This window comes from Athene noctua, chromosome 20 (genome assembly GCF_965140245.1).
Source record: "Athene noctua chromosome 20, bAthNoc1.hap1.1, whole genome shotgun sequence".
Lineage (NCBI taxonomy): Eukaryota > Metazoa > Chordata > Aves > Strigiformes > Strigidae > Athene > Athene noctua.
The window spans coordinates 6,202,961-6,225,814 of record NC_134056.1 but is presented as its reverse complement, the minus strand read 5'-3'; the positions used below and the strand labels follow the sequence as shown (position 1 = coordinate 6,225,814).

The 22,854-nt window shown below is 42.7% G+C and overlaps 1 protein-coding gene across 15 annotated transcripts in view; it reads right to left on the bottom strand.

Moving 5' to 3' along the window:
- Positions 1-6,551: 6,551 nt before the first annotated feature.
- FNBP1 (formin binding protein 1) overlaps positions 6,552-22,854 on the bottom strand; it is a 97,754-nt gene continuing 81,451 nt past the window's right edge. For 3 of the 15 annotated variants that reach the window (XM_074923745.1, XM_074923750.1, XM_074923756.1), the window contains 7 exons: positions 19,972-19,986; positions 15,964-16,073; positions 13,040-13,172; positions 11,853-11,974; positions 11,253-11,392; positions 10,703-10,861; positions 6,552-8,021 (listed from right to left, as the gene is read on the bottom strand). In XM_074923745.1, coding sequence (XP_074779846.1) covers positions 7,987-8,021; positions 10,703-10,861; positions 11,253-11,392; positions 11,853-11,974; positions 13,040-13,172; positions 15,964-16,073; positions 19,972-19,986 — 714 coding nt within the window. In that variant the 3' untranslated portion in view covers positions 6,552-7,986. Of the gene's footprint in view, positions 8,022-10,682; positions 10,862-11,252; positions 11,393-11,852; positions 11,975-13,039; positions 13,173-15,963; positions 16,074-19,971; positions 19,987-22,854 lie in introns of those variants that run through there. The other 12 variants (XM_074923744.1, XM_074923751.1, XM_074923746.1 and 9 more) reach the window with 5 other exon arrangements.

Here is a 22,854-nt window from a genome sequence, read left to right as displayed (position 1 = left end):
AGGCTTCCTCGCCGGGTTTCATTTACCCGGTTTCAGCCGAGGGTGTCTCCAAGGCCGTGGTGGCTGGAAGCGTGTGCTACTCCCATCGCAGCTCTGAAAGTAACTCGCGAGGGAAGTAGCTGAAGTTTCCCTGAGCTGTTCTAGGTTTCTAGAAGCGTTTTCTATCAGCCTGGTGCGTGGCTGAAGCGTCCTCCCTGCTGCGAGCTGCCTCCGCGGTGCCAGGGACAGGGGAGAGCAGGCAGGGCTCTGCCCCCCCGGGCTCTGCCCCTGCCCGCCGGGTACCGGGCTCTGCCCCCCCGGGCTCTGCCCCTGCCCGCCGGGTACCGGGCTCTGCCCCCCCGGGCTCTGCCCCGCCCGCCGGGTGCCGGGCTCTGCCCCCCCGGGCATCACCCTCGTGGCTGAGGCCGGAGCTGATCCGAGCTGCCCGGGGCGGGGGCCCAGGGCCCGGCCCTGCCAGAGCGGCGCCCGCGGCCTCAGCTAAACCCTGAAATGGCTGAAGAAACCGAGCGCGGCCCGGGGCGAGAGGGACGGGCAGCATCCCGCAAACAAACCCCGTCACCTCAGCAACTGCGGAGCAGCTCCAGCCTTCCCGGAGACGTTACGAACACCCTCCCCTCGGGAGGGGATTACTCAGTGTCTAGACAAACAGCTCCGGCGCTGCTCTGGCAAAACCATCATTGTATTTTGTTATCCTCTGTCCGTTAAAACACTCAGAGCTTAGTCCTGCATCTCTGTTTTGTTTGAAATCTGACTGCAGCCTTGCTTTTCTCGACTGCCGCCCCAGGCAGCGACACTAGTCCTGAGCGCAGGGCTCGGGGCAGTTGGCCAACATAAGCTGTGTCCCAGGGCTGAACTCCTGTCGCTTCTATTTGCGAATCACTTCATTTTCCCCTATTTTATCAGGTCCCTTGCTGACTGCAGGAAAGGGGGGAGGAAAGAACTGTTCGTGCGTTGGGCTGAGGGAGCTAATCTCAGTCTTTAGATTATCTACTCTCTTCCCCCAGTCTGCCAGGGCTGGGGAGTTCCCACTCCTCGGCGCCCAGGTGGAGCCCCAGGCTGTGGCCGAGGGGTGAGACAGACGCAGGTACAGGGCGATGCAGCCCTGCACCTAAAGCTCACTTTAGTCTCTTCCTAGTTACTGCTCAGCTCAGCTTCCAGCCATCCCTCGCTCATTTGGGCTGTGCTGTTTCTATTTATGGTTAGAAATACTAACACTGTTTAAGATAAAGTTAGAGCCAGACCAACACCCCCTCCTACTCATTTCCCCAATATGCGAAGACTAGCAGACTTCCACAAACAGTACTGGTTTGTCCTGAACTGACAGGGATGTTAATTAGTGCTGGCAAAGAACAACTGAAATTGCTATTTTTTAAAACAGAATCTGACCTTGGGAAGAGTATCTCTGTAGCTGCTTCAAATGAAGTTATCAGCCAGGTGTCACCTACTATGAGCTGCACAACTGCAAATCCTCACAGCTCCTGGACGAGGTTGTGTCCAAGGACCTGGACTAAGGGGTGACAGAGCAAAGGGAAATGTGACTATTTCATACACACATGTGCACACAAATGCATTATTTGCTGGGCTTGCAGCAGGTCTAGTTTTAATATATAAACAGTTTGTGTCAAAATCATCTGCCAAGACTTCCAGTTAAATCAAAACTTTCACTATGGGCAGCACAAGTATAGCTCAATTAGAGGAAATATTTTCCCCAAGTTTCCAGTTCTCAGTGGGAAAAAAGCCCTCAAGATCCACCCGTCTTTCCTAAGTACACCAGCACAACTGCACTTCTCTTTCTCCTCAGATGACCAAAATAAAAAACCCCAACCACTTCAGTTTCTCTTCAGTGCCAGCTGGAAAGATAAAATTTTGATAAAACTGTGCCTCAGAGTGACCTGATGGGTACAGCTACCTGGGACAGGCACTCAGAAGTACAGGCAGAGCCAAATACTTCAAATACCTGAAAATTCCAGTAAGAAATAATATGAAATAAACAAAACCCCAAGTACCACGAGTAAGAATATGTCACTGTATGTCAGCAGCAGCTGACACAAGTACCCCAACTGGAACAGGCTGTTTCTGCTTATTTGTTGTAAATTTTACAGCTGGAAGTGAAACCCAAATCCACGCCATAGTCAAGGAGAATAATGAGGAGTGAGAGAGCAGCTTAAGGGAGTTTCAGGCTGTAAAGTTTTACCTGGTTGAAACAGTAAGTCACAGCTAAATTCCCATTCTCCACTGGAAATGGCTGCGGGGAGGCAGAAGCTCAGCAGAGAGCAATGGTTGGATACCTCAGGAGAGCAGAGAAGCCCCAGCAAAGAGGCATCGCCTTTTTTATTGGGGAAGAAAAATGACAAAACCATATTTCTTCTCTGGATGATCAAAAGGGTCCAGCGAAACTGTATTTCTGGAATTAAATGTTTATTTAAATATGTGGATGACTTTCCTTTCACGGTTACAAGGTCGATATTCGCTTTCAAATGGAAGCACTTTATTTGGTTGAATTCTGTCTCCAGAAATGAATGGGCAACACCAGAACCTTTTACATGGGCAATGAAATCACAACACGGAGATGCCACCAAAATCTAGAGATCAGTGCTCAAACACACATACACACACATATACAAATAAAAAAGTGCTCAACTTCATCATGTTAAAATAGAATTTGGCTTTTTTTTTTTTTTTTAGGTCTTTTGACACTTCAGGCAGGAAAACATAAACCAAAGAACAATATGCATCAAACTAAATTAACTTCTGAAAAATACTCAGCATTAAACACAACTTTCAGTATCAGTAAATATGTTTCTTCTCTATTTACAGGTGTTAAGAAAGGGCATTAGAGACTTTTGCTGGGGATAACGAGATTTTGTAGGATGTACAGTCCACGCTTCTGGGCAAGATTAGTAAAGTCAAGCAGAGTTTTTATAAACCAGTCACATATTTAGTCCTTCAGATTTTGCAAAAGGTGAATTCTACAAAATTACTGATTCGTTACCCTGAATAAAGGCAGCGGAATAAACGTGTGGAGGCTACACTACATGACTGTTGCTGGTTTTTTTCTTGCAGTTAAGTTTTAAGATCTGGGCTTTCAGTAACTAGTTGCCAAGTTTATAAAAACTCCATACATGGTCTTTTAATAAAACTTTTGAAGAAAACCAAGTCAGCTAAAGCTAATGCTCCTTCTAAAGCGCTATTTAGCAACACAGACATTGCAATTGTTCAAATGTTCCACAGAGGCTGACAATAATATACTGTCCACCTAGATTAAATATATAAAAGCAAACTTTTATCTAATTTTTACATAGATGGCACAACAATAGGTGAAAATGAGTTCTTCCAGCTGCTGATTCAACAGTGCATTGGACACGAGAATAAAAGTACTGCAGCTAAAAATCTTCTGAAGATACTTTTGCACACCTGTTAACTGCTTAACCATTTAGATCCCCTGACAGACGGATGCCACGAAGCCTTTGCACAAATCTTTGTACAAAGCCCCAGGTGCCAGCCGTGTGGATCACATTCTGCTATCGGAGGCTCGTGGATCTGAATAGTTAAGTGACCACAGTAGCAGCAATGATAAGGATGGTAATTTAATTGATTATGACCCTTCCGATGCCGCCAACACTGTAGCTGAACAGCCTCAGTGTTGGTACCACCTGCTGCTCGATGCAGGCTCCTGCACCACTTGAATTCGATTAAAAACCAGAATTTTTTGCTGGTTGATGCTTGCAGATATTAAGCACCGTAATACGACAGCTACAGTAACCAACTGTAGGACTGATCGACTTTGTGCTATTAAAAATAAAAGTTGGTATCTTGAATGGAGAGAAAGGGACAGAGTTATGAACGCAACATGTAACCCAACTCAAACATTACTTCATCCTGAGTGGGGTGACGTAGGCAATCCCCAGCACGGAGAGTAAGTGATTCTTGGACACATTTCTATACGGTGACCCTGCACAAAAGCACAGCAGGCAGCAAAACACACGTTTGTCCGCAAACTAAACCTGAGAGGTTTCATTTTAGGGTCGCTGCCCTAGTGGCTTCTATATCAATTTTCTCAAATTCTGGGGATTTTACAAAACATGCTGAAGTTCGCTAAGAGCAAGTAGATTCCCCCAAATGATGGGTTGTTCTATGAATAAATTAGGCCCTCAGGAGCTGTTAAGTAGCAGCTGACTCATGGGGCTCAAACTGTACAAGATAACTAAAATCCTAGCAACGGTAAAAATTCAGGGGAAACCAACAGTTATATTATAGAAGTCTAGAAAGCACTTGGCCCGTTCCTAGGCAGTTGAGGTCCAGATCATGTGGTATTTGGAGACCTTCTAGCTCCCTCCCCACTGCATGACATGATAAAAGTGCAGCATCACTTATCATGCTACTTCTGCCTCAAATAAAACCACGTGAGAACAGGATGGTCACAATTCCTGTCTGGCTTCTGGGTCGAGGTCCAGTCCACGACAAGGTGGGAGAACGAAATAGAGTGCGGTTTCTTTTTTTTCCTTTTCTCTTTTATTTTTTCTAAAAAAAATTCTGTTATTCAAACATTAACTGATGAGAACGCACAAGAGGTTCATGCAAAAGGAGAAGGCAGGTCTGAGATGCTGAAAAACAAACCAACAAAAGAAAACCGCAAAGAGATTAACAACCATGAGCCACAAAATAACGTGGCCCTCGGGAAGGTGGGCGCAGGCAAGGCAACAGGGCGAGCATGCAGACTGAAACGAGAGCAAAACGGAGGTCTTTGTGACGAGCAAAACGGGGCTTCAAACCAAAATACCAGTGTCTCTGTTTGTGTGTGTCTGTGTGTGTGTGTGAGAGAGAGAAAGAGGAGGGAGAGAGGAGGGGGATAAAGAGGAGGGGGCAGAGAGAACAAGCAGGAAAACAAGCGTACATACGTGAGCTTGGAGGCTTTCAGGAAACAGCAAGGTCATAGGGATTTAATACTTGGAATGAGCGTCAGCCTAGATTTAAAAAAAAAATAAAGGCTGACAAGTATTAGCGACCTTTTGGGGAAAGCAGAATATTGAATAATGCATGTGGTTCAAATTTAATATCTGCAAATTCAGAGCCCAGTCCAGCTGCTGTAACACTGTTCCCCGGGGAGGGTCTCCATGCGAACGCCCCCCCCCCCCCCCCCCCTTCCGAGCTATCCGATGAGACTACCTGTGGGATTAGCACTAAAGGCACCGTGTGAAATGCTGATGGACCAGTGTGTACATTCAGATGGACTGAGGGACACGGGAGGACAGAAGATAGAGCAGTACATGCTTGGGACTCTCTGGTTACCCTCTGCATCGAAGGACAGCCAGCAGTTCTGTGACCAGTGTCGGGAGGAATTGAGTGTGTGTGGGGGAAAGTGTAGGTTATGTTTTACAGAGGGGCTGTGCCAAGCTGGCAGAAGAGTGGGAAAGGCTGATAAGTTAATCTGAGCCACAAGTAGCATGCCATGAAAAAGAGCAAGCATCTGAATGATACTGGGATGGAATTTAGGTCTGAATTTTTCAAGTGGGAACTCCAGACAAGACTGGGAGTCTGGCTTTCCATGGGTGTGTTTTAACTGCCTGCAGGGTAAACAGACCATTTTGTTTCTCCTTCTGTGACAAGCTCGCCCCGAGGTTCTTGCACCAGCACAAACACCTTTAGGAATCTAAAACATAAGAAAGACAAAAAGAAAGAGACTGGATTAGAAAGAGGCTGGGGAAAATGGGGTCCCTTAAGAGTAGCATTGCCTGCAGAAGGTTAAAGGAAATACAGTATCCAAGCATCTACCAGGCTACGAGGGGTTAAGGAAAGCTCCTGAACTCGGGCATGCACTGCAGCACCCAAACAGTGATCCTTCACCCTCAGCCCTCCCCGCCAGCCTGGGGATGAGCATCACTGGGACCCGGCTCTCCTCTGGGAGGAGGATGGACACCTTGGGAGCAGGACCCTGCCAGCACTTGTAGTGCATCAGAGGAACAAATGGCTTTTTGATTTCCAGCCTGCAAAGGAGCACTGTATCTGCACAAGTGACAGCTCCGGAGACCATGAACGATACTGAAGAATAACAACAGGAAGCTATAACACAAGAGTTTTGCAGATGAATCCAGACTAACTATCCTTTCCAGAACAGGCTGCAAAGACCTTTCGTGCTTAAGTCCAGAAATAAGCGGGCAAGCGAAAGCAGCCTTAGCCTCTAAACCCTCCCTTTGTCACATTCCTGTACCCACAGACATCTGGCTGAGGGAAAGTTTTCTCTGTGGCCAAGTGAAGCTACAATCCAGAAGTGCGATTTGGCCAAAGAGACTGCTGTATCCAAGGGAACTTCCCTCGCATTCCAAGAGCGGGGGAACCTTCTGATCTCCTTTGCACCCACTTCCATAAAAGAAAAAATCCCAAATAACAGCACACAAAAGTTTTCACAGAGCCACAACAAAGTATTTTTCCTGAAAAGGAATTGATTTGTACTTAGTGGGGGGAGCAGGCGAAACGCAGCTCTGGGCCATTTGCTTTCCCTTAGTAAAGTTAAACTTAAATGAATTGCCATTAAAATAAAAAAACCTCACAGGAATGAGAAAATATAATGTTTATTAGAAGAAGACACCATGGTACATCAAGCTATAAAGAGATTCCTGACAGATGATGATTCTTTAAAAAACAAAATAAAATTAAACCACCACACTGGCCAGATAAACAAATCTTAACACAAAACAAAACTTTCTATGCAAGTCCAACCAGATGCAGGCAGTTGAGCAACCCAAAATACTTATCAACATAAGAGGGACAGAATAGTTATGAAAACAACAGCTAGGTTAAGCAGAAGAACAGCCTATAAAACCATTTATATTTATACATATATAAAAGGATAAAAACAATTCAAATTCAAGTAACTTTAGTTTTTAAGTTATGTTATATACATTTTTTTTAATATACTGGGAGAACTAAGGGCAAGTATTTAACAAGAGGATTTTAAAAAGCCACAGTCCAGTTTATAATTACTGTTTCCTAAATAATTTGGCAAGCATTAAATAATCAGATATATCCTAGATAAAAAGTGCATCAGCATGGTTAACTTTTACCTAATTACTTATATGTCAAGGCTCTGCGTAATGGTTACAGCAAACGAACAGCAGAGCTGCAACACTGAGAATCACAGAGCTGTCTAGAGAGATTTATTTATATAATTGAGGTGAGGAGGAACAGACCCACAGCGGCAAAGGAGCTGAAACTCTCATCAGCCCACAGCTCCAAATTTTTTTTATCAGGAAGTTTAACTTCACAAAAGAGCATCTATTACTTGGTGTCACCCAAACAGCCAGTCTTTCTGGGCAAAGCAAACATGGCATTTTTGTGGGGTGCATTGAAGAGCTTATATATAAAGCTGGTTACTTCATGCAAGTTATTTTGTGTATCACGGTATTTCACAATTTCAGTGAAAGCTGGTTTTGTTCCCAAGGAGATTATGAGGTACCATATTCTGTAACACAGTATGGTCAGTCTTGAGCAAAAGGCCCAACTAGTTCCTGTGTTGGCCAGTTGTCAGCACCAGACACCTGACAGGTGCAGAAAAGCCCTGCAAGAAGTCGCACCCATGTGTGCACAGAGTTTTCTTCCTCCTCCCCTAGCAGTTAAGAGGCTGGCATAAGCCCCAAACCATGAGTTTACATCCAGGAGATCCAATTCTTAGTCTGCACAGGTTTTTATCATTCACCATAGTTTCCTGCATGCATCACAATGAGAAGGAACTGTGTGGCTCTCGTTTTGACTAGGAAGGACAGTAACATGTACAACTAAATTGATACAGCCGGGCCAGCACTTTCATCTGCAGTGATGCACATTTAAATTTAAAGAGGTGAACTTATACATGCATCAGCTGAGTGCACGGTACCTAACAGAGTCTTTCATTGCTGGAGATACGATATGTGCATTCATCTCTTCTAAAGAAAACCTTCTGAAATAGAGCAGCAAACCAGTAGAATAAAAGGTGAACAGGCCTATGCAAACCTACTCAGAGATTTTCTGAAGTGATTTGTAAACATCTGGAAAAAAAAAAAAAAAAAAGGCAAAACAAGATAGACATTATTGTTCTTTTTTGTGACAGGGCTTTGCTAACACCCTCTGACCGGAGGCACCACTGCCAACTTTACAAAGAGCCCTCACACAGGTATTTGCAGGAGTACACAGACCTAGCCTGGCTCCCGTCAAGACTATGGTCAGGAGGGCAACTGCAGCACACAACTTACCTGTCCTATTCCTCTCAGGCTTGGCAGCAGAGCCCGGACAACACAAGCTTCAGCTGACTGAGAAAAGTGGCTTTTCACAGAGCACTCAGCAGTGACATTTCTGAGGCTCAGACACTGGCACAACGTGCTCAGGCAGGTACGCCCAAGCCAGAAGTGATCCTGCTGGCTAGAAGAGCCACAGGTGTAAGAGCTGGTGTAAATGCTCCCACCCGTCACACAACTAACCTTTAGAGGTACCAACTGCTCAAGCTTCTTTCCAAAAAGAGGAAAGAACTGAAGTCTGTAAATGCTTTAGTATTTGCAGTGTCATTTTTAGGAATGTCAGCTTCAGTTTCAAGGACTGGATGAAGTCACTTCTAACGTATGAAAAATCAAATGAGAAATTTGCAGTTTGCAACAAAATTTATCTTTTAAACACAGTAGCACTTCCCCCAAGTCTTTATACTGCTACTGTGACGTTTTATAGGAACTTCTTTTAGCTTTTAACTAGAAAATTGAGAAATAAAAGAGGTAAACGTTATAGTTCCTTTATATTAGATATTCACATATACATTTGGTTTTGTTCCTGAAGTCCAGCAAAATTAATGGAAAACTTAATCTGAAAAACCTCCACCGTTGCTACAGAAGTGGCTGCAACTGTATCAGCCTTCCCTCCCAGCAGCACAGACTGCATTTTTATGATCATTCAGCATCATCCTGTAACTTCCATAATACCATTAACATATTAATACTATTTTCTGGCTGGTATTGCAACACTCCTGCAACAGTCTCTCCAGAAGTGTAAACTGAAGACAAACATTTGCTAGTTCAGACAGCAGGACTGTCAGGTTTCTCATCCCACCCAGAGATACGCTTTGTTTCGCTGCCCATCCAACCCGCTGCTCTGCTCCTAAAGAGGTGATTTGCTGTAACATTCCACTGATGTGAACCACACTGCCCATCTGAGGGCAGGAGAGCTGTGCTTGTTACTCGAGCCTGACTTAGATGTCACACTAGCAGCCTGCTCTGCTGAACAACTGGTTTTCCAGCAGAGTAATAATGTTGCTTTCAATTCCTGCTGCACACAAGAGAGTCAATCTCCATAGGAGCGAACACGGCGATAAGAGATGGGATCTCCCATTCTGTGCCTTCTGCCTCGTTCTGAATAGGAAGGAGAACATACCATCCATGTTCCTCTTTCAAAGGTTTATAAAAACTGACAGTTTTGCACTCTTTTGCATCTCAACTGACCCTGTAATTGCCAAACATAAAACTACTGTATTATGACAAAATAAAACAAGACCCCAGACTTTCATCTGCAGCAGACAAGGCACTGCACTGTTTAATACTGAATCTGAGACAGTGAACTGATCAAGTTATAGTGTTTGTTTACAGAGACAGTCCTACTCCTCTCTTCCTACTGGCCATAAATCCCAATGAGAATGGTTCAGTTTTCTTCTGATTTGGATGAGGCAGCTTGTCTCACACCAAGAACTTTAAGGTCTAGGAAACACAAAAATAATCTGAAGGATTAAGTGACTGAAAAAACACAAAATGATTTAACAGTGGACTTCAAACACATCCTGATTTGAAACAGGACTAAAATGTTTTGATTTCTCAGTGTATTATGTTACGAGGTGTTCATGGAGCTAGCAAATATTGTAGCCAGGGGTTCCCCTGTAGCACTGCTTGCTTCCACAATACACCTATTTGTGAGGAGTTATAAAGCAGCAAAGAAACAGAAGATTGGGGAGTCTAAACTCCGAATGTCTCCCTTGATCGTGAGTGTAAGATTAAACCATTAGCCACAGTCATCTGAAATAACTGTATTTCATCTGAAACGGCAAATACACCCAGAAGACCATTTTCTGAAATGTATGGAGGTGGGAAAGATTAAAGGATCTTTCTTAATATCAATGGCTTACCAATCTATCAAGGACCAGAGTGCTGTGTAGACAGGTTTTGGCAAGATCTCTCCTTCCCCTCCCAAACACACTAACTAAATGACGACCAGGTTTCAACCCAAAAGGTCCACAGAACACATTAGGCTCTGAAAAGCTACCACACTAAGACACAAACCAGCAGTCTAAATATTTCCTATGTAACATCCCACTGAACCAGTTTGGGACCGACAGCTGGCTTTTATGTCTGAGATGCCACCTGGATATCTGAGGAGAGCCCACGTTATCCCAAATGGCTTTGTGCTTCCTGCACTAAGTCGGGTGTGCAACAGCAGCAACAGTTGAACAAGCACTGTCTAGGAAAGGCTGCATTTCCCCTCGAGTGTTACAGGCTACCACACTATCCTTCTCTGATCAAGAAAAAGCACGTTTTGCAGTACAGCAAGCCGTATTAGTCCATGTACAAAATAATGCACTTTGTGGCATTGTACAGGCTTTTAAAAGGCTCTATCTGCAACACAGAGCAGTTTCAGGGTTGGGTATCTCTGTGAAAGCAAATAAAGTAATAATAATAGTATTAAATATACGTCATAGCACCTTTGGCATTTTTGTCCAAATAGACTTCAACATACGACGTAGGGACATAGCCCTCCTCATCTTCATTCCTTCGGATTCGTGTCCACCCATCACCTTTGTCTTCTTCTATTACATAGAGCATTTCTCCTTCTGCTACAGAAATTGTTCCTTCATTCTGACCTGAAAGACACAGTAACACAAGAGTTTAGGCTGTCCTGCACCATGGGAACCACAGATGTAGTGGGCACTACTCAGGGCAAACTCCACAACCTTTGCTGCATCACTTGCAGCAAGAACAAGAGCACGTGACTCCAGAGCAACAGTGTGTAACACCAAGAACTGGATGAATGTGATCCTGACATCAGAGTTTTGGTTCTTTCTTGTAGAGTTCCTTGTGTAACAGGAGACAAATCACTGTCTTAGTACCTCTCTACAAACCAGAATCACGGCAGAGCCTCACTCGCCCTTTCTGTGTCTATATATGCAGTGCAGGGGTTAAATGAAGATTTCCCCACTGGGCGTATGAACTAAAGAAAACAGTAAGTGAAATGAGAGTAAATTTTAGTGTTACCTTCAAATGTATAGAGTGCTTTACATGTTCCTATGGTGGGTAGTGGTTCTTCATCGTCAAATTCATCATCAAACTCCGTTGCAGGTACTTTCATCTCAGTCTCCTGACTTTGCTCTTCTGTGTAACTGCCATCTGGGCTGCTCAAGAGAGGAAAATACAGAGCAACTATAGCAACCAGTCTCCGGAGCAGAGAGAATGCCTGGGTTCCCAGACACTTAAGGCAAGGTGAGCAGCTGGAGATGGGGCAGCCCAGCAATTTCAAAGCATACTCAGACCCAGCTGGTACACTAGCAGCTGTCACAACGCCATGCGTGAGACCAGTTATTTCTTTCATTAAAAGCTGTAAAAATGCACCTATCTCTCTCACCTTCACAGCAGTGAGTGTAGGGGCTACTATGCATTTCATCGTATTCAGAAAGCTGGCTCAAAGTTGGGGTCTTCTATGTGCCAAAATCAGGCACTTCGTGGAGCCCCTGTCTTTGGTCTGGTTACAGAGTAAGTTTCTGAATGCTGCAGAGCTCCAGTTCCCCCAGTTAACAAGTTAAGGAAAGCGGGTCCAACTACCAGTCTGAACTGGGCAGCTCTGTACAGATACTGTACCTCTCCCGGTCCTGTGCACAGCTGTTCACTGCTGCAGTGTTCTGGCCCTCGTACAGCCCGCTCTGCCGCCGGGCCTGGTCAGTCCGCAGGGGCAACCGGCCCTCCACCTCTGCCAGCCAGCCCTGCAAGGACAGCAGCGTCACACATCTCCTGTGCTTCAGCATGCAGGGGGATATCTGTTGCTTTTACTTCGCTGTATCATATCTGACATTCAGACTATGGAACTAAAAAGCAGTACGTAAGCGTATTTAAATTTTCCTTTGGGTTGCAGTTGTCAGGGGAAATAGATTTGGTACTTTAAATGTATATTAAATCTATCAGTCTTGCCAAAAACCACACTTACTGAAAACTCAATTCTTTTTTCACACTGGGTGATGAAAACACTGTGACTCAAGAGAAGCAGTTAACAGCTGTTGGGAGATGCTGCACTAGTCACAATGAAGTAAGACGACGTGTGGCAGCTTACAGTAGTCTCAATAACACCAGAAACAGCAACCTCAGTGTCTGCTGACCACAAGAGGACTAAAGCTGGGGAGAATGAAAGACCGAGTGATTTTCAAATGGATAAGCAAGCAATGGATAGTAAAGCCAACAACGGTGAGAAACATCTACAGCTAAGGGGCTGAGTCTATTTACGTACCTAGCATAACTTTTCTCAGCCCTATAATCCTTCTCATGTAATTATAATGGCTTCATATGTTCCAAATACTCCTTATGCTCGTGAGATTTTATATCTCTAAGAAGCTCCCTGCTAATGGCAGACTATTCCTTGAAACATGTTTCATCTGATAGCTTCTGTCTTGGCGTTAGACTATAAATGGTGCTTTACATTTATGTTCCTCTGATTTTCCACAGACATCTGTAACATGATGCTTCAAATTAATTAATTAAAGAAGCATCTGAACCCCCTGGGCAGTCCAGAGAGCACTGCGTTTTCTTATTCTCCACTTGGCACAATTTGTTTTCTTTGGCAAATGAAACAGCAGAATGTGGCTGACAGTCCCAAGAGATGGTGCATATTTATGTTACACAAATAGCCCTAAAGATATCAATTAATGCAAGTGCTTAAGGAGCACTTACCCATACAGAGTAAGCAAATGCAGCAAAACATCTGGAAAAGTGTGAAGCATCTGCTTAGAACTGAGCATAGGCTGAGCTACTTTTTACTGAAACGTCTCTTCCCATACCTCGAACTTCTGAACTTCTAAGCGTAACTTTTCAATGTTCTGTCCAAGTTCTGCTAATCTGTGGTCCACACTTGCTGCATCTCCCATCTGTGGGTTCTTGATATACACATCTTTCATTTTCGTTAAGGCATCTCTGAGAGACAGAAGAAACACAAAAAACCCATGTAAGTGTCAGTGTGGCTGAGGGCAAATGCCTTCCTCTAAATTAGGGCAAATGAAAGGGCAATAAACTGCCCCTTCTTCACTCAAGTCTAATCTGTTACAAAGGTAACTGAGAACATCCAGACAGGGACTTTCACCCTGAAATAACAGTAAGATCACTTGGCAGAAGAGAATTTACGCTGTCAGAGATGGAAAAAAGCGATGCCTTTACCTACAACATGACATGACAAGAGACATTGTACACAAGCCAAACTCTTCAAGCTCCTACATTAAAAGCAGCTCCTCAGTCCACAGGCAGCTGAGGGCTCTTCATGTGAGTGAGACTGGCAGGAGGAGCCCCACCAGTGGATTGGGGGGCTACACAGATGTGCTCTGTCAGTACAAGCACACAACACATTTAGGCCAAATGATTCAAGCCCCATGTGCCATGCTTGAAGAATCCTAGCAGAAAAACAACTGAATTCTTGGACAATGGCCTTTTGCAAGGCAAAAGGAAGAATTTGGTATTGACTTTTAGCCTGACACATACTTTTATTTAGTACTACAGTATCTACTTGCTAACCCTGGGGGGGGGGGGGGGGGGAATAAATCTCCCAACCATTGCAACAAATGACAGCTTCAGCTTTCTAGATCAGTATCATCACAGTTTTTAGGGCACAAACAGTTGCATCATTATTATCCATCATGGGCTGAAATCCAGTTGAGAAACTGGGACAAAGAGCTAGACATGGATGTATTAATAATAAAAATGGAGTGCTAACCAGAAATTCTCACCCTGCCTGTTGCAGTTTGTCTTTTGCAACCCAAATCATTTCTAAGATACTTATTTCACACTGCTTAAAATGAAGCTAAATCCAGATGGTTTGAATTTGTCACAGTGCAGAGACAGATGGACCTTAGGCCACAAAATGCGACCCTGCATCCTGTTCAGTTACACAGCATTTTTACTAGACTCTTTCTGGGGGCTGTGTTTCATATCAACCCAGATGCTAAGCGCCTAGGGTTTCAGAGATGTTAATTTTAAGGCCCGCTATGATGAATGTGGTACCGTAAGGCCAAGATTAACGCGGTACATGCCTTCATGAGCTCCTTTAGGAAAGCCTGCGGAGCTCTCACTGACAGCAGTGTGTTGCCTTTGACCTGAGCCAAGCTGGGGCTGAACTTCAGAAAAAAAGTTATGTGCACGGTGATGAGCGCTTCAGAGCTTAGAGAAGGGCACACTTACAAGCTGATTTCCTATATTACTGGCACAGCTATTCAGTTTTTCTCTAGGCATTAGCTGGGGGAGAAAGGTTAATGTGAGTCCCACGACTCAAGTTAACACTCTTTATATTTTAGAGTTTCCCACCAAACTCTTGACAATTGCAATCCTGTGCTTGCCTTGCTTTGTGTGTATAGAAAATGGGAAAGAGTGTGGGTGGCAAGGAAGTGGGATTGTTCTGTGGCTGAAGCCCTAAGGGGCAATATTGCAAACATATGAGTCACGATTATTACTATTTTTTTAACTCTTATTTAACTCCTGGTGCTAATTCCTCAATCATATATCATCTTTATTTTAAATAACTTATTTCTGCTCTGATTTCATGTCCAATTTTAACATTGGGTTACCTCAGAATCAATACAGAGCAGAAAGGAAAATCTGTACAAACGTTAAATTACCACAGTGGAAAAAGCCAAAGGAATAATAGATCAGTCAACCACATGCAGTTTTCCTTTCTTATTCGTTATATAAAACATGAAAAAGAAAGTTTGGGTTACTACACAAAATAAACAAAGCAAGCTAGCAGAAAAAATAGGCACATCTGTACAAATGCAAAGCAGTATTTAGGGACAGACTAGTACTGGAGAGGCTAAGTCTTAAAATCATTCAGGAAAGAAAAGTCTCTTGCAAACATAACATGCTGAATCTTTAATGCAACTGCAGAATGTGAACAAACACAAAAGCAACAAATACAGGCTGCCAGAATCAATAAAAAGTGTGTAACTAAAATAGACTTATTTTCAACCAGAATGATAAATGCAGCCTTGTAGAAAAACTATCCACAACAGCACAGGAGTCATTATCTTTCTGCTTCCAGGAAATGTAAGCTAGAGATCAGAGAGTCTTAAGACACACACCAATCAATTGGTACTTTTGATGTTACTGTGCTCATAATAGCTCTCTTCTTGGGATCTACCCATGCCCATCATACAGTAACAGGCACCGTGCTTAGTGCTGAGAGGTCTATGATTGCACCTTTGACCAAGGCTGTATTTACATCCTGTTCTGCCATAAAAAACACTCTCAGCAACTGCTCACATCAAGAAACAAAGTCAGTGTATCCAACAGTAAGTAAACTCTGTCTGGCTCACAACTGAACCACTGCTCCCCTGCAAAAGCCCAAGCAAGCATCTCCAGAAAGAAGGAAAAACTGCCTCCAACTGCTACGCTTATCTCATTCCCATCCTTACACTAACATCTTCTCACGATTCCAATGGTAGGATATGCATTACACTGAGGTGGGAGAATGGAGTAAACAGAAAGCCAGCTTTTGCCCCAGCTCTGATCTACATCAGCCAAAATTAAATAACTGATTTCAGAATCTGAGTTGTGGAGAGCCTTGCATCTCTCAGGTGTTTCTAGCCATATGTAAACTCTGGTGGTTCTTTTCTTGGAACAGCAGATTAAACAAACCTATAATTTTGTTCTTTCTTATATTTTAGTTGTTTCTGTTCTATATGAGACTACTTAGTCCATTTTTCATTGGAGAGGTTTCACGTACCTCTGATCCATCTCCTTCTGAATGTCTTTGTTTAGTTCATCGACTTTTTGCTGAAGTTTCTTTCTTCTTTGCTCAGGTGGGAGATTGCTGAAGTCTTCTGGCCCTGCTCCCTGCACAGAGTAGAATGAAAGGGAGTGGGGGGTAGAAAAAAAAAAAAAAATCAGAGCCTGAAAGAATCCTTCAGGACTGCATTTTGCAAACAGCTGACAAAAATCTGTGTGAAATCACAATGGTCTGAAGCATTGTTCTCATTTGTACTGAGAGTTATCAGTCCCTGAATGGTTCACAATCTGAATGCCTTAGAAATAATCCCAGGATCACATCCCACTTCTGTACCAAATGGCTAATGGAGGATCACCAACTAAAGAATGCCAGAATTCAACGGCAAACCTGAGGAACTATTTCTATCCACAGTTATCATCAGATTTTATTTAACAGTTCCATTCTCATGCAAAGCTGATCTTTCCTGCCTTCTACTCTTGCTACAGACAGCATCCCCAAGAAATCAGTTGCTAACTTTTACTCCTGTGTCACAGATGCTCTTAGGTACACTATTGTTGGCTTGCTCTGCATAGTCTGAGTGTTGGTCCAATACAGTTAATTTATGCCTGAACACACAAGGTAACAGAAGTGCTTCCTCTGGGATTCTACAAATTAAAAACATGCTGCAAGCTTTCCAGGATCCACACTCTACATCAAAGTATCTCAATTTTTCCTCTCTCACTTATACAAGCATAAGAATCAGGAGTTCTATCAAAGCTATAGAATCAATCAGTTTGAAATCACGACCTAAGAAAAAACATTTGAACGCCACAGTGGTTACCTTTGTGTGATTCTGCGTGAAAGCCCCTTTCCTGCCTTCAAACTGCTATGCCTCCTCTTGATTGCCTCAATTTGATACAGCAGATAGATGACACAAAATACATCCATACCATTTTCTTCAAAGTACCACCTATGTTTGTCTTGCAAGAAGGCAAAGGGGACAGTTTGGGTGGACTGTACTGAATACACATCAATACCAATTAGTTGCACCGTAAAGGAATGAGGTTCTCTTACATAATCTTGAATTTATACAGGTTTTTCTTGTTTTCGTTTCTGCTCACTCCGTGTCCCATTTCTGAAGAGGAATACCAGGGTGTTGGAGAAGGAAGGGTAAAAACACAAAGCTGAATAACCAAATTCAATGGCCTGTCAGCTTACTGAAAGCTTGTGAGCAAAGTTGCGACATTAGTCTTACTAAAATGCCAAATCTCTCTCTCAGAGGAGTGTGATTTAGTGGACACTCTGCCACAAAAGCTGCCCATTAGACCCCTTCAGCTCCGCACTGAATGTGCTCTGAGACAGTGTGCTCTTTCTTCTGAGACTGCAGAACAAGCTGTTTAGAAAGAAAGTGTGTGGGTGTCAGAGGGATGGAGGACAACTACAGACAGGTCATCATCTCCTCTGGTCTGGCCATTTCAAAATGACAGAACAGGCAAGTCAAGTGAAACTGCTGCTGTATTGATTTTCTGTAAAAGATGGCGTATGTTCTAGTTAAGCCTTGATCATCTGCTTAACAATATACTTAAAATTCCATTTCAGGACACAATGAGAAAACAAATTTAAGATAAATGAAGAAAACTACTCAGTTACCCTGATTCTGAAACTTTAACCACATGAAGCCCTAGCAGTGCTTACAGGACTTGTTGTGCATGGTACAGGGGAAATCTATTTCAATTCATTCTTTAATGATAACATTTTGTTTGATAGTGACTCCTACATCACATTGGACTTGAGAGCGATTCAATATATTTTACAGATAAACTACACACAAAAGCTGTACATATCTTTTAAGGGCAAAGCATCTGGAGGTAGCTTTGTAAATTAAGAAGCAGCTACAAGAACCACTATATAATATATTCTTCTCCAGAAGAGACAGATATGCTTGAAAATACCCCTAGTTATACGTTAGGAGAATGCAATAGGTGTAGTCAAACTTGGAAAAGCATCTTCTTTTTGCTTCTTCAGCTTCATTCAAAAACTCCAGGCTGGACTAAATTCAGTATCTTTGTTCACAGTGCTTCAGACCAAAGCATTAGTGTTGCATAGAAATGTATGCCTGCGACTAGGAGGCGATCTCACTCAGACTATTCTATGCTCAGTAATTTCTCATCATAACAGAAGCTACAATGTCTCCTCCAAAAGGGAGAGTCAAGGAGCAGTTTTACACATGCTGGGCACATTTCATGCTCTCAAGCAAAAACACACCTGGGCTATCTCTTAAGTAGTGAACATTGCCTACATTTAAAAAAATGCTTCAACAGTGAGGTGAGGGAAAAAAAAATCTGTCCTACTTTTGATGGGCTATCGTAGGACCAGCAGAGCTAGTGCTCACTAGATTTCCCTGCAAAAAGATACTGGGATTTAGGATGCAAATTATCCCAAGATGAAGGACTGTGAAAAAAAGAGCCCGTGTTAGGACTGGTTACTGGGCTGAAACTACGTATAGGGAGAGCACGAGGTTTATCAGCCCATTCTGGCTCTTGCACAGTGAGGATCCGTGAGGAAACTACAAGCAAGCTGATTTCCTCCACCTGAGGTGCACACGGGTCTCAGCCTCTCTGTACATCTTTCCAACTTGTGCAATTCTTGGGGAAAGGCCAGGTCAACTATTTATTTTAGAAGGATTTATTCCTACATACAAAGGCTTAGCTCAGCTACACAATACAGTAGCAATGTGACCAGAAAAACAACGCATGGAAATCCCTGGTATAAATGTATTGTACTACCAGGACAGTGGCTTGGCACCAACCAAAAGAACAAGGTTTTCAAGTGAGCTAGATGCTTCCATCATTCCTCAGAGCTACTACAGGTCTTCAGTGAGAAGCAATAATGCTAATGGAGCCCAAGCAAGTTGCTGTGTTGACAGAGTAGCAGCAGGATCCGAAACATTCAGAGTTAGATCAGGTGGCTTTCCTGGCCTACGCATTTCCTCCAAATAAGCTGCTGTGAACAGAACAGGTCCACAGTGACATACCCAAGAATAATATATGTGTAGGGGAAAGAGAACTTAAAAGTCACTAACTGGTGAGGAATAAGAAAAGGCAGTTAAGGAGCTACTGCAGATGCTCTGAAGCTCTCCAAAACTGCAATCAGTTGAGTGCAGCTCTTGCACGCTGGCATGGAGTGGGTCAGCACACCAGTCACATTCTGCTTGTGACCAGACTCTCGAAGGGCAAAGGAATGCAGACAAGCAGTCAGGAACATAGCAAGGTGTGGAGTATCTCACGCAATACAGTACCTTGTGTATGAAGTTCAGCACATAATTTGCTTTCCCAAATATGTTCACCCCTTCCCGACTCAGTAATATATTTTCTTACCGTAGTTCAAGAAACCTTCCCAGCTGCATCCAAGAGAATTTAGGATTCATATATACGTATCTCTCTCTCTCTCCATTTGCAAATTCAAATCAGAGTTAACCTTGTTGGTTAAGGTTTACAGAACTTTAATTAATTTCATTATTAGTTATTCTGAAGAACTACATAGGGCTGTAAAATGTAGGTGATAATGATGCAGATTTCCAGTAATACCTGGACATGGAAAGCAAACTTTGCAACTACATTACACAAAAAGACATGCACTTCTCTCTGGAAAAGGTCCAGCAAGCACAGAGACCTTATTATTTTTTTCCTTTAAATGTTTTAATGTATACTTATACAGTAGCAGAATTACTCACTCCTGGTTTTCTACATTTTCATAGCCCTAGATTGTAAAAATGGAAACTAAACTAGATATTAGAGTTAATTTTTTTAGCAGCTGATTAGAAAGACTGAATTCTGATCACCTCTATTAGACTCCAGACCTGTGTATTCAGAGTTATCTGATAAATATCAAAAAAAGCAAACACAAAGAAGAAACAAATTTAACAGTTAATTTCAGTGTCATGTCATATGTGGCACAGTGCACATTAAAACACACACAGAAAATTGTGATTAAAACACAGGACAGGCATGCTGTAAATGTGCTTACCAGCTTGAGAGAAAGCTTCATGTAAAAATTGGAGAGATACAGGGTGGGGGGAGAAAGAGAAAAAAACAACAGTGCATCAGTAGAAGAGGAACTTTTTCAGACTGATGTTACAATAAAATGACACATAATCCCCTTGCTGTTGGAAGGCAAAATGGGTAACACTAACAAATCTGTGCAAAAGTTCACAAGATGAGCCAGAGTGATCAGTCAGCTGCCATTTCCTCATCAGAAACAGAAACGGGAAAAGTATTATACCTCTACACATGTGCTTTAGCACTGCAGGTGAAAATTGGACCTGAATTGCCTTATATGCAGCTGCTACAACAACAACAACAGCGGTTTTTCCTCATTACAGTAACATCTCTGAAGTGGAAAAAAACTCAGAACTTGCAAATGTATGCAAAGTCCTTTTAGATCAAAAATGTGCTGAAATGCAGTCACGAGCATCAGCCACTTTATGCAAGGACCCAAGAGAAGCAGGGATAGCACCTAGCCAAAACTCAGCAAAGAGGTGAGGTACAGCACTCGGCCTCCAGCAGCAAAAAGCACAACGGCATCCCTGGTGATTTCCTAGCTCTCAGGCCTATGTCCAGAAGACAACAACCCTGAAATACGCCTGTTGATCAAGTACAGTGCTGTCCAGGCAGTCACGTAAAGTCATTTCATGTTCTTGAACAATTCATAAATAAATACTCATTCTCATACTTTGGTCATACAGTCAGACAAGGTCAGGACCAAGAAGGAGGTGGGGGGGGGGGGGGGGGGGGGGGAATCTTTACACCAAATTGATTCTATGACAGCATGGTAAGACATTATTCAAGCTCCTTAAGTGATATACATGATCTAATTCCTCAAAGGTTACCACATTCCTGGTACAGAGCCAAAACATTATCTTTTCGTTACTCTGGGAAAGTCAGACTAAAAAGAAGTGTAAGCTTAAAGGGCCTACGCAGCAGCAGGGTTTGCCTCTGCCCTGTATCACTTGCACATACAGCGCTCAACAGCGCTGGGGGGCCTCTGAAAATGCCAGGTGAACCAATGTGCCCGGGCAGTCGACCACCAAAGTTACCAAAGCCTCTTCCAGTGTCACAAGATGTTATGACAGCTGCAGTTCAGGTTTTCCAAGAGATAGGGAGATAACAGTGCTACAGTGCTTTTCTGTTCTGTGCCAAGGAGCACAAGTTAGCTGCTGTTCAAGATACAGAATCAGATTTTAAAAGGAGAATCAAAACTGCAACCAGCCTCCTCCAGCAATCTGTGCTGTGCCTGTCCTACCAGCTCTTTGGGGACTGTTGCGAAACACTCAAAACTACACAACAAACTTACAAGTGCATAAATGCACGTCCTCGGTGTTAAAGACGGCTGAAACATGAAAGCTGGAAAACTCCTCTCACTCCATGCAATGACCTGTACCTCAGAACCTCTCTCCATTCCAGAGTTCTCCATTATTTTACTACCAACAGCTCCCAGGTAGGTGCTCTCAAACAGATGCTCCATTTTTAGCAAAAGCACAGTTCTTTAGGATTGGATTTAAAATAAAGGTGGTTCCACACTGGTGATGTTTTTGACAGCATGATTTAAGACATACACATTTTTCAGAAACAATTACCATTAGTTATCAGAATTTGTACAGCAATACATGCCAACCGTTCAAGGAAAATATATGGCCCCGTAATAAATAGTGAAATATTCCATTTGAACTGATGCATTCAGTGCCAACACAGCAGTTAAACTTCCCTCTGAAGTTCAGTCCATTAGGAAGTAAACACATGACAATAATCACAGTGCAATGGAGAAATTCACTCCCGCAGCTAAGAGGCCATTAAAAAAAAAAAAGGGAAACAAAACCAATCCATTTGAGAGACTAATCATACAGGAAGGAGAAAGAATGAGCTAAAATATATTGCTGAAGAAATTCAGCATAGGCAGCTTTTGTTTGCATAATTGCTTTAGCACTCCTGTGAACTTTAGCATAGACATGATCAGCACAAATTGAGATCCTTGTACATATATACAGACAAGACTCATGGTGCAGAATAAATATTTACCTATGAAGCACTCTATAAAAGGCACAAATGTATGCTACATGCGCTAGTTTCTAAACACTACTCACTCTAAGGCACTACACTACTGCAAAGGATCATCTGCGTCAAGACTATTCTTTTGCTGTAAATTCAGCAAATTTGAAAGATATTATAGACACTGTATGCCCAATTCTTATGCTGTTAAGTATGACAAAAATAGAGAACTTAGTAATAGCATTTCCAAATAGTACATCAGGGATTGTTACAACCAGTACAAATAAGAAAGCAGATCATAAGACTGGAAACAATGAAATGCTGAAATAAGTCATATTCACAGTTTTCCATTTCTGACATGTTTTGATAATTTTACATGACAGCAATTTGGTTTCTATACACAAATATAAGCAGACTGAAAACAAATCTGCATTAAACACTAAATAACTACTTTTGCCCATTTTGCTGGGTTTTCACAGCTAGAAACTTGCTCACAACTCCTGGGAGAACAGAGTCATTTTCACCCCAAATGATCAAATGAAGTACATTTCTTCAAAACGAGCAAATCTGTTTCAAGCTGTCAATTTAAAACAAGTCTAGTTTAGTCTTGCAGGGAAAAAAATGAAGAGCCTAAGAGCCACAAGCTTCAATAACACATGAGAGAGCATGAAAGCCAGCAAGTCCATGTGTTATTGGACAGTCACGGACACTAACCTCACTTACAGAAAACAGGGTTGAAACAAATCACTGGACTTCCATACAACCAAAAGGTAATTTTTTTTCTTAGTGGTCCTGAAACAATCTCCCCATACTCTGCTTTATCTGGATATCAGATTTAGAGGTCATGTATCTTGATTCCATGAAC